A 12,945-nucleotide genomic window follows, 5' to 3' on the forward strand; every position below is an offset into this window, starting at 1 on the left:
AATTGTGGTGGTGAGGTGTGTGTGTGTGAGGGGGCGGGATAACCAACTCAGAGTGAACATAGCGCCAGTTTTTAGATGCCTGTTCTAAACATACGTATATATTATACAAATATATACTACACAAATATATATTACAGAAATAGATTTAAATAAGTAGCAGTGGTATTATGACAATATTTTTTTACAGAAGGGTCCGTGGGGGAGGGGGGGGGGGGTTGTAACTGTTTCATATAATTTGTAATCGTAATCACTATCGCCCAAACTGTAAGAATACTACTACTTCATCGTGATGACGTTGTTGACCTTGTCAAAATGTCCCCACCTCTACGCAGTTTGCTCATAAGTAAATTTAAATAAAGGTGCCACATGAGTTGTATTTGTTTCTGTATTGTAATTTTTTTTAAATTAATAGCACGATTCAAACTGTATATATAAAGTAATTATGTGTAAAGTTTAATGTATAACATTTTCTAATTCAATTATTCGTAAGTAAATACATTATACAGTTGCCCTAAACTTAACACCCCTCTTGCAAAGTGGTACTACCGTAGAGGTTTTTTAAACATTGCAATGCATCGTAATGGTTATTTTTAAAATGGCAAACTGATGCAGCTGTTAATACGTGTTGTAAACGTAGACACTACTAGACTAGTACAATAATGCTTAATTGCTGCATGAAAAGAAATCTTGTGATTTACATAGATGTGCCGACCAAAAATATTTTTTAAACAAATATCATTGTTTAAAAGTTTGAGTTTAAAAAGTTTCCAAAAAGGCGCCACTTTGATGAAAATGGCCAGAGGGGGAGCGGCAGCTCCCCCTGCTCCCCCCCTGCGTACGCTACTGCTGATGGGTACCTAACTCACGTTAGGGAAAGTAAAGGCGGCTGGGCATAGTGCTGACCACACTATCTCTTCATATGCCGAGAAGAAATAAAGGAAAGGTTGAACGACGACAGCTCCCATTTTTTAAAACCACGTTTTTCATGTGTAGCAACGGACTAAAAGGAGAAAAAAACGTGGGTCGGGCAGATTTATGATTAAAGCGAAAAGCACACAACACACGAATTTTGGAAATTTGATGGTGAACGTATCCACGTTTTTGTCATCAAATGTACGAACAGTCATCCCAAGAACCTGCACAGCTCGAGGAAGCACAAAATCTACAAGCAGTCATTGGTAGATCCCCTAGGGTCGGAAGAAAAAATTATTTTCTACTTTTTAGTCCACAAGAAAAACGTGTTTTTTTTTTAAAAAGTTTTTTTTAAGTATTTTATTTTAATGTTGATTTAGTGATCGCTCCATTGCATGACGCGACGTTGTAAAACATAAGCAATTCATATTTTAAATAGGTTTTTAAAGTCTCGTTTTCTCACACTTTGAATTAGAAATTTCGTTAAATAGGAAGGGATTTAGATTTTCAAACTAAATTAATTGCTGGCACCACGAAGATCACAAACAGAATTTCAAAGTAAAATTCTACTACACTATCTTAGATATGGGTCTTTGGAAGAGCGGTTCCAACAATTAAAACAACATAATATTCTATTTGACTTAATTTATCTTACACCCAATATCAATTAAAAGACATATGTGGATATACTTACTGACTGCAAACATTAAGAAACGTCGTTGACGCATAACGCTAATAACGTTATTGATGCTAACGATATATGCAAGGAATGAGTTTCAAGTAATAGTTTCCTAAGCAGATGACGCCATCAGATATGCTCCTTTATAAAGTAAAACCAAAATTAGAAGATTATGTACCAAATGGTGTTGTTTCCTTGAGTTTACTATTAACACTTACAGTGTCAGAGGCTTGTGAAAGCGCAGTTTTTCAAAGTAAAAATTAATTACAGGGGCGGAACTATACGATTACCGCCAGACCCGCAGGGGGTGGGGGTTATGTAAAATCCGAAGGAAAATAAATTTGCTCCTTGATTGACTAGTGAAAAAACAAATCAATTGCAGCAGTAATTGTTCTACAGTAACTAACACGTACTGTTGTGTAGAGAATTAAACTACGTAAGTTGTGGTATAATAAAAATTAGGAAAACCTTTAAATCACTTCCAAGACTTATTGCTCTTCTTCAAATAGAAAAGGGGTGCCGATAAAGAAAATCTAATTGTTTTATTTTCTACTTTTCATTATTCACAATTGGCTAATTCGATTCTCCCCCCCCCCTCCCCATGAAACCAGCCATCCGTGACGACCGTTTACAGAAGACCATGAAAATATCAAGCAGAAATTATTACCTCCCCATTGTTTCAAATCGTTTAAATACTAAATTATCTGCCCCTAATAGCCGTCACTAATTCGAACCGGCTCTTCTATTGTAAACATTTAGCGTGAACCACAGCTCACCTGACAGGTGGGGATGAGGGTGGTAGCGATATGTCTAGAGAGCGGGGGAGTAACGAGGTGGTGTCTCGCATGGTCCCCATGAAGAGAATTATATATAGAGATTATTATAGCCATGCCCGATAACCACTATACACTGGCAAGGGTTTACGGCCGGCAACTAAAATTAATAATCGGTTCTGATGACTACAGAACAAGTCTATTGCCGCAGTTTACGACCTGTAGTAAAACTAAATTACATTTCTTAATAAAAGGGAGTTAACTGCAATAGTATAATGAATGCATTATACTTAAAATGTTTACACAGATAATAAAATTCTAGTTAGAAAATGTTACATTAAAAACTTTAATTAATTTAAATGCATAACACAAAGCACCGTTTATAATCTGTATGCTATAGAGTAGGGAGGTGTAAACAGCCGAAATTTATAAAATCTCTCATTCGTATATTTTGCACGATTAAAATATTATCTCTATATTCAGAAAAAGTTAAAACTAAAATATTCGAAGAAGTTAAAACTATTTCACATCCCCCTCCCCCACACACACCACATTACTTAAAGACCTCTAACCTATACGCCTGTACTTCGTGTATCACAAGTTTTAATTTTTAAAAAAGTTTAGTTTTTTCATTTGACCTGACATTTAGATGTGTTCAAGTGCATGATGAGAGGAACAATATCCGAGCTCTAAATATCACGTGACTGACGTCAGACATGGTCCCTGTATACTGACCGACATTCTGGCCAGTGCTTGCAGTGAGGTCGTTATGACATGCCCGATAAGACGACAAAACGCTGGCTCAGCTGTTTTGTGTCAGCTAGCCTAGTGTTGACTCGAGTGTGTCTCTGTTGTGATAGGCGAGCATTAAACCGCTTTGACCTTAGCATTAGTCAGCTTACAAGGCCGAGATGAGCACTGCTATTAGCCTCACTTATATTAAAAATTGTGTTACTTAAAAACATAAATGAATATATATATATATATATATATATATATATATATATATATATATATATATATATATATATATATATATATATATATATATACACTCACACAGAGGCGTCGCGAGGCTGGAACTGGGGGGGGGGGGGGATGCGGATCGCACGGGGTGACAGCATTTAGCGGATATGACACCAACTTCAAATTTACAGAAGAAAAAAAGTTTTAATAATTATTTTCAATAACTGACCGGGGTGGCCAGTTACCTAGTCACGGCGCCTATATTCAGATTCTATTAACTTCAATCGTTTAATTAACTGCGTAACTTGCTTATTTCCTTTTATACTTTTTTATGCTAATGTATTCAATATAACAACCCTTACTCCTATTTTTCTCACTCATAAGTTAACGAAGATAATAAAAAATGCTGCACTTGACATCAGAGTCGTAATGCAATCGTTTGCATGTCTAGTGGGTCTAGCATTGGTTCTATTTTCGGTCACACACATATACAGCTAAATTTAGTGTCTGCATTGTAATTAAACCATTATAAACATTAACAGTTTAGGACTGATTACAACACGTCGTAACGACTATTATATTTGATACTATGGTATTAAGTTATTGTTGATTTAATTTTTTTTTAAAACAATGAAAGCCGTTTAATTATGTGCTACGTAGACCCCCCCTGACCCCCCACCCCTAAAAGGAAGCTTACCAGAAACAATGGAATTAGACAGGTTGTGGCAAATAAGGTTAAGGTTTTGTTTCGGGATAGAGTGCCTGGGTGAAAAGGGGCGAATACTAATAATTTCAAGCTTTATGAACTTGTATTTTAACAACGTTGTATAGGAGAGGGTTGAGATGGGTGTGGGGGGGGGGGGGGGGAAGAGTTTGTCGGCGTGATGTGGGAACATGGGTTGGAATGGAGTTGAGTGAAGGGGGAGGTACGGTCGCAGCGGTTTCGTGTGTTATTTTCTGCGAGGTATATTAAATAAGTCAGAGGCGTAGCGAACCATCCCGGCGCCCGGGGACAAACTTTCAATTTGACGTCCCCCCCCCCCCCCCGTAAACAAACTTTTAATTTGGCGTCCCCCCCCCCCCCACGAGATATTTATTTATATTTATAATGCAAAACTGCAGCTAAAATAATGAGCTTTTAATATTTTTCAACCCATTTTGGCACCCCTTAGGGTCGGCGCCCGGGGACGTATGTACTCCACCCCCCACTTGCTAAGCCTCGGAAATAAGTAAGCAAATCGCAAGAGGCGTAGTTACGGGATAGCTGATGGGGCAGCCGCTCCATGTGCTTTTTTTAGAAGGACGACACATTAGGTAGAAAAATAAAATAAAAAGCTTATTTTGAGCTCCATGTCAGTCGAACCTAAGAAAATAGAAAGCTACTAAGCTCTAAGGACGGAATTTTTTCATTACTTGTGTGAAACGAAAAAAAGACCATTAACATTTGATTGATGGTGGGGGGGGGGGGGGGGGTTACAAACGTGAATAATTATAAACAAAATATGGGGGGGGGGGGTACAAAATTGATAGTTCGAACCGGCGACGAATCGGGTAGTTTTGCCTCTGCAAATCACATTTCTCAACTATGTATTTACATACTCTTATGTTGCCGCATTCATTTAAGAACAGTCTTAAAAATTCACAGTGTGTAGAAAATGAAAGACAAAACAGCGGGAAATGAAAAAGTCGAGTTAAAAAGGGAACTAGGATTTCTAGGAGCAACGTCCATCGTAATCGGCAGTATCATTGGTAGGTTCATGTAATTTGTCATCCACAGTATCATTGGTAGGTTCATGTCATTTGTCATCCACAGAATCATTGGTAGGTTCATGTCATTTGTCATCCAAAGTATCATTGGTAGGTTCATGTCATTTGTCATCCAAAGTATCATTGGTAGGTTCATGACATTTGTCATTCACAGTTTCATTGGTAGGTTCATGTCATTTGTCATCCAAAGTATCAATGGTATGTTTATGTCATTTGTCATCCAAAGTATCATTGGTAGGTTCATGTCATTTGTCATCCAAAGTATCATTGGTAGGTTCATATCATTTGTCATCCACAGTATCATTGGTAGGTTCATGTCATTTGTCATCCAAAGTATCATTGGTAGGTTCATGTCATTTGTCATCCACATTATCAATGGTATGTTCATGTCATTTATCATCCACAGTAACATTGGTAGGTTCATGTAATTGTAGATTAATTTGTCATACAAAGCATAATTGGTTGTTAAATGCCATTTTGACATTAACATCGTCAGGAGTAGGTTCATGAAATTTAAAACCCACAGCATCATTTATAGGTGACATTAATCACACACATAGTAATTGCAGGTACATTTGACATCCAATGCATTATGTCATCTCCATGACATTTTTAGTTAAAGCTTTATTACACTAAGAGATTGATAAAGAACAACAATATACTTCTTCTTCGCTCTTAAATACCTGTCAACATATTAATCGCTACATTGGCCTTTGACTCTGATTCCAGCATACGCTTATTTAGGATTTGCTTCCATAAACTCCGTCCAACCAATAATAAACCAAATGCAGAATGTATTTGATTGGGGGTTTTCTCTTATAGAAAACCGTTGCTGTCTCCAGCTATTGAGCGTCGTCTTGAACTCAGGACTTCTGTGTAGCAGTCATGAGTTTTATCTACCTGACCACACTGACCTCAAACAATAGACTAGTTTCCTTCTACACCTGCAGCATATTTTAAGCCTGATACAATTTTAATAAGTTTCAACACACATCTATTTTGTAAAGATACACCATACAAAAAAAAATATACGTAGTAGGAACGTAGATAGATCTAGTTACCAAAAAGATCAAACACTCAAAACTCACATTTCTTACAGAAGTTAATAACAAGGCAAAACGGTCCTTGAAGACATTGATAGATGCCCATCTAGATTATTGACAAGAACCTTTAAATCGGCCTCAACGTTTGGGTAAAAACAATACACAAGGAGTTTTGTTTAAACAAAATAATCCACAAGTAGAATAGGCTGAAAATCTTTTCCTTACGGTACTAACAAAATTGAAAACTTCAGGTTCTGGAATCTTCATCTCACCTAAGGGCGTCCTTGAAGCCAGTGGATCTGTAGCGCTATGTATGATTGTCTGGGTAATTGCCGGGATTATTGCCCTTGGTGGTAAGGCTGGGTTACCTCCCTTGAAGGTTTTAAATATGCTTTGCCACCACTTGAAATGTAAATACACAGCTTTTTGGTTGAGTATTTATTTTGGGTTACGTTTTTGTTTCTAAAATGGCAATTAATTACTTAAGTTGAAATAAAATCTCTCTGCATATAATTTAAACATAGAAACAATCGAAACGTAAATTTGAACTGTACTTGATTTTATTTATGTTAACAAAAAAAACATTATTATTTTATCATTAAAGAAACCTAATGTTTACCTGCGTTAATTAGGCTTTCATATTTTTCACAGAGGCCTTTTGTTACGCTGAACTTGGTACACTAATACCCAAATCTGGCGGTACTTACACTTACCTCTTTCTCGGCTTTGGGAGGTTTGTTTCGTTTCTGTATATCATTCAGGTAAAAATGATTGCATCTTTTTAATTAAACTTTGTAAACGACAAGTCGTAGATAACTTTGATAACAGTTGTTTAATCTAGTTAGAAATCGTATACAGTATATATTTTCTTTGCAGATGTAGATTTACATACAGTTCTCTTTGTGAGAACCAATCAATTATGTTAGATTTACTGACTCAACATTTTTATTAAATAGAAAGAATCGGTATTTCAAAGTCTCGTTATGATATTGACTCAAGTAGGCCTACCTTACCAGAAGCTACTATCCAATGGGTGTGGATTTTTACTAGTTGTTTAAAAGTCCAGGTTTTATATAATTACCTGTAGCTTCAGTTTGGATCCTATCTTGGTCCTATAACCCAATAAAATACAATAGGTTACCTTAGGGTCAGTAAAAACCATGTACAAATTATCAGCTTCAGCTACGGAGCTTTTGATTTTAAATAATATTAGCGCATTATACAGGTCATTGTGTGGTTTAAAAGCAAATCTAAAAACAATTTTGTTGTTATAGCAACGCAGTGAAAACTGTGAACCCTATAATTGTTGTTCCCATTGAAATTCACAGTCCACTTTGATTATTATTCCTGGACTGTTTGTGGTCTACATGCTGACCTTCGCCAAGTACCTGGTCTCTCTTCTTCCCATCTGTCAATCATCAGAGCAGCTAGAGAAGCTCATTGCTGCCACTGTTCTTAGTGAGTCCTTGGCATTGCGGAGTTTATACATATAAATATAAATATATATATATATATATATATATATATATATATATATATATATATATATATATATATATATATATATATATATATATATTTATATCAATAACTCATCTTTTCACATTTGTATCCAAGACACATGGGGCAGATGAAGCAGAGTTAATCTGTTTCATTGACGGCGGCATATGTCATTTACATTCTGTTAATAGTTACTTAAAGCCGTCTTATAACCTGAAAGTAAGGCAAATATCTATTAGAAATTGATATTTAAAACAACTTTTCTTTACTAAAAAATATGGGGAGATCACTCCTGCTTTATTGAATTACACAGCTAAAATTTTCATTTGAAATAATCATTTTGCTCACAGTTACCCTGTACCTTGTTAACTGTTTCGGCACTCGCTACAGTGCTCACTTTTCTATTGTTACAACCTTCTGCAAGTTACTGGCTCTAGCGGTCATAATAGTCGCCGGTCTGGTGGCCATCGCACAAGGTAGGCTAAAGCGCAGAGGATTGAATCTAGTAAGTATCGATAATATGATGAACTTAAGACAAAACTGCAAACATTTTCATCTGAGATTTCTGTAATTGATGGGTATTGAGTAGAAATATGACCTATCTCACTTTCTGTATATCGATTCAGCTAGTCCTATATCCAATGGCGTAATGGCCATGTAACTAAGGTGAACAAAGTCTACGAGCCCCCAAACTGTTTAAGTAAATACATGGAGCCCTTGAAATCACAGACACTCTTTGAAAATTATTTTACAAATTACTAGTATTGAAATGAAATGTGTGATCTAGCCCATGTATTGTAAAACAAATTCTTTTAAGATCGCAACAAGCCGCTGATTATGCATTAAAACACAAAAGTATCTAAAATCTAAGATAACTTATTTAATAGGTTTAAAGTTTCTGTGTCACGTAATTGAGACGGACAAAAAGGTTGGATTTAAAAAAAATTCTTTCATTTCGCCTCAGACATGTAATTTACAGCGTCAGTTTGCCTTACATGTCCGCTTTAGTAGTTTTCATCATCGGCTTGTGATGACTGATAGTAATACTTCTTTCTGACATGTAGTCTAGTAGATATTAATAAACAGTATTCCGATTCAGTTGCTATTTCAGATAATGATACGCAATTTTTAAAATAAAAATTTAGGTTTTTGTGTAAAATTATGTCATGGTTTAAATTTATAGCATGTATTTTAAAAATAAATTTAAATTTATAAAACAACAAAAATTATTGGTATAATAAAATACAATAATTTTATAAAAAAAATAAAGTTTATCTATCTATATATATAATTCTCTTCTTGGAGACCCTAGAAAACGCCAAGCTGTAAGCGCGCTCCTACCACCCCCACATGGTCTGGTGAGCTGTGGTTCACGCTAAATGTTTATAATCGTAGAGCCGGGTTTAGTGACGGCTATTAGGGGCAGATAATTTAGTTTGAAACGATTTTAAACTTAGGGGAGGTAACTAAAAGGAGTTTACTTTCACGGGGGGGGGGTAGGGGAAAGGAGGGGGGGGGGGGTTATCGTCCTTAACGATGTACTGATAGTGTTTTAAAGCAAATATTTTCAGTGGCAGCGTTGGTACTGTCGAATTCACAAATTATGAATTACTGAAAAGTAGAAAACAAAACAACTAAATAGCGGCAATTGATACGCCGCGGGTCGGCTCGTTATTTTATAAAATTAAACCGGAAGATGTAAAGGGATATCTGATGTTTCTTACAGAAAACGGCATGAATATGTTTCTGAATATGTTTTTACGTGTCCACCGGCCCCAGGCTGATTTCTTACATCACTACCTACATCCTCCAGGAACCACCAGTGAACTAGGAACAGGTTTTTCTGGAACTTCACGACAGCCCGCGTCTTTAGCCTTAGCTCTCTACAGCTCCATCTGGGCCACAGCAGGAGGGTAGGTCAATGTGACGTCAGCGCTTGCTGGACTGGTCTGGTTAATTGGGTCTTACTACACGTCAATCCATCTGTCCAGCCTAATAGGCTTGGCTAATTTAATTACTAATATGGTCTGTGAACGTCAATCTAACATTAACTTGATATGACTTCTCTATTCAGGTTTGGTCTAGATAATCATATAAAAATTCCATTTTAATTCCATTTTAACATTTTAGGATTTGCACATCGTATTTAGTATCACATCATCAAAGTTAATTAAAAGATATTATTTTAAAACTTAAAATACCACTTAGGTATCTTGCAAACTTGTCTTTGGTCACTACTAAAATTAGAGGTATGTCACCATATTAAATCATTCCAACTTCCGTTTCCTTAACTATATCAAACGTGGGAAAACTATATTCGAAAATATAGTAAAAACTAGCGTGTAAGTTAAAACTAATTCCAATTATTTATAAAAAAATAAGAACAAGACAACACAGCGAAACACAGGAAAGTAACTACTGTGTTATCTCCCATATCATGATACAGTCATATTACGTCTGGCGTATAAAAATAGCACTTTAAAAACTCGGCCAGACAAACGACTTGATGTATATAAAAACACACTTCCTAAGCTATGTCATGATGTTTCATTCAATTTTTTGTAGAGCCCGGTGCACTCCGAACCAGAATACATTGATAGTTATGTTGTTGTTGATGTTTGTTTTGTTTTTTTATTATTCAAGGGACGACTTGACCCGAGTGGTTGAAGAGGTCAAGAACCCTTCAAAGTGAGTGCGTCTAGTTACAGTTAAAGCATGTGTCGTATTTTGGAAGGCAACAAGAGGGCTAAGGTTAAATACCTTGTGTTGTGCTGTAGTTTGAATTTGAAAACACACACTCAACACACACACATATATATATATATATATTTAAATATGTATATATTTATATATATGTTATCATCAAAGACCGAAGTTGGGCAATGCTCGTATCGGCTAATAAAACCTCGAATTAATTAGCCAAAACGTTAATTTTTTTCTTTCTTTCTTTTCGGCTATTTATAAAGTATAAACAAACAAATAAATAGATAAATAAATAGATAAATAAATACATATACATATATATATATGTATATATATATATATATATATATATATATATATATATATATATATACACACACACACACACACACACACACACATATATATATATATATATATATACATATATATATATATAATATATATATGCTACTTTTTTCTCCAGAAATATTCCACGAGCTCTGATTTTCGGAATACTTATCGTGGTTATCATGTATCTACTGACCAACATTGCTTATCTTTCTGTGATGACCAAAGACGAGATGGTTAGCGTCAGAGCCGTGGCTGTGGTCAGTTTTTGGATACAACTGTATACATTACTGTGTGTTTAGGGTCGTCCATAAATTACGTCACACTCGTAGTAGGGAAGGGGTGGGGTCCGTAATTTTGTGAGTGAGTGATGAGGGGAGATGGGAGTGGTTCAGATGGTGTGACGTCACACTTTCGTATCTTAAAAAAGCAACGTTAATTTCAGCCGTTATTTCGCGTTTTAGAAAACTTTTTTTAATAAATTGAAATTGTAATTGATTAAAATACTCTGTTGACAGAGTTCATTCAAGATTTTGGGAAAATATCTTAGTTTGAAAAAAAATTCAACTGCAATTTTGAGGGGGATGTAGGCTGAGATGTGACGTCATTTTATGGTGAGGGGTCTGGTTTTTTTGACGATGTGTGACGGAGTGGAGGGGGGGGGGGGGGGAGGTAAAAAGCGTTTTATAAAAAAAGCGGGACGTCATTTTTGGATCCCCCTTTTGTAGTTTATGGAAAAATGCACAAGGGCGACAACCAGATAAAGCAGGCGAGTAGCGTATTAAGAGTAGCGTCCCTGTTGTAGATTTCTTACGAGTTATCAGTCCTTACTTCAACCCCAACGATTTATATATTATTTTGTCTTTCTTATTACACTTACCTGTGTTCTCTTTTCACTCTAAATCTAATATTAATAATAAACATAAACACCACCAAATATACTTCCTAACTTCCTATACACAAACACACGCGTATATATATACATACATATATATACATATATATATATATATGTATATATATATATATATATATATATATGTATATATATATATATATATATATATATATATATATATATATATATATATATATATATATTCCACTACAGCTTTTTGCTGAGCGTGCTCTAGGCCCTGCTGCTAGTATTATCCCATTGGCTGTAGTTGTTTCAACTTTAGGGATAACAAGCGTCAGTATGTTGAGCGCCAGCAGGTTCGATATAAACATTTATATCACTATCATTTATCTTTGTTTAAATTTAATTAACATAGAAACTCATATTTCAAATTAGTTTGCATCAATTAAATTTTTTTTCTATAAAAATAATGATGTGTTCTCCCGTACCTTCTTATAAATGTGTTTCCTTTTTCCCCAGAATGCCTTATGTCGCAGCAAGGGATGGTGTCTTGCCAGATCTTCTAAGTTACATTCAAATTGATTGGCTGACCCCGGTGGGCGCCATGACAACGCTGGTAACCTATCAAGCTTTCTGTACTGAATTTACACAAAGTCTAATGATATAAAGTTGGACGTTATTTCTAAGTCTCAACTCAGTTTGGTGTGCGGAATCGGTGATTCGCTATCAATGCACATTTAATAAATTAATTAGTCAACCTATGAACATTGATCAATTATAAAGGGCTGAGGTTCGATTCAGTAATATCTAGTTGATGATTATTGTTTCTCTACATTCATGTTGAATGTATGAAAGCATTTTAAAATTACTATTTAGGTAGGGCAGTTTGCAAATTTGGCTTAGTTGTAACTTCTCTGTATGTTTCTATCTGTCTCTCTCTCTCTCTCAATTTATATATATATATATATATATATATATATATATATATATATATATATATATATATATATATATATATATATATATATATATATATATATATATATATATATATATATATATATATATATATATATATATATATATATATATATATATATATAAAACTACATTCCCCAGCTGTCCATGTCCCTCCTGTGGCTTGCCTTTGGTGAGATTGGCTCAATCATCAACTACCTCGGTTTTCTGGGAACTATTTTTAAAATCGCCATTTACGTGGCTTTGATCAAATTCCGATACAGGTCGTTTAATCACGTCAAGAGAGCCGTAAAGGTAAGATATTACAAGTACTTATCAAATCTAAAGTGATTTCAATGCAGTAGAAACAGTGCTACATGTTAGGTTATAAAAATAATGTTTAAAATAGAATATATTTTTTTAAAATTACTCTTGGAAACTTACAAAAGCTTGTCT

At 35.0% G+C, this 12,945-nt stretch overlaps 1 protein-coding gene across 1 annotated transcript in view; it reads left to right on the forward strand.

Moving 5' to 3' along the window:
* LOC131945865 (b(0,+)-type amino acid transporter 1) overlaps positions 1 to 12,945 on the forward strand; it is a 28,278-nt gene that overhangs the window by 13,862 nt on the left and 1,471 nt on the right. The window contains exons 2-12 of the mRNA XM_059306476.1: positions 4,976 to 5,079; positions 6,392 to 6,493; positions 6,792 to 6,901; positions 7,469 to 7,598; positions 7,991 to 8,116; positions 9,454 to 9,553; positions 10,284 to 10,328; positions 10,810 to 10,933; positions 11,785 to 11,888; positions 12,052 to 12,148; positions 12,652 to 12,804. Coding sequence (XP_059162459.1) covers positions 4,986 to 5,079; positions 6,392 to 6,493; positions 6,792 to 6,901; positions 7,469 to 7,598; positions 7,991 to 8,116; positions 9,454 to 9,553; positions 10,284 to 10,328; positions 10,810 to 10,933; positions 11,785 to 11,888; positions 12,052 to 12,148; positions 12,652 to 12,804 — 1,185 coding nt within the window. The 5' untranslated portion in view covers positions 4,976 to 4,985. The remainder of the gene's footprint in view (positions 1 to 4,975; positions 5,080 to 6,391; positions 6,494 to 6,791; positions 6,902 to 7,468; positions 7,599 to 7,990; positions 8,117 to 9,453; positions 9,554 to 10,283; positions 10,329 to 10,809; positions 10,934 to 11,784; positions 11,889 to 12,051; positions 12,149 to 12,651; positions 12,805 to 12,945) is intronic.

This window comes from Physella acuta, unplaced genomic scaffold (assembly GCF_028476545.2).
Source record: "Physella acuta isolate Inbredline_101_S28 unplaced genomic scaffold, ASM2847654v3 ptg000538l, whole genome shotgun sequence".
Lineage (NCBI taxonomy): Eukaryota > Metazoa > Mollusca > Gastropoda > Physidae > Physella > Physella acuta.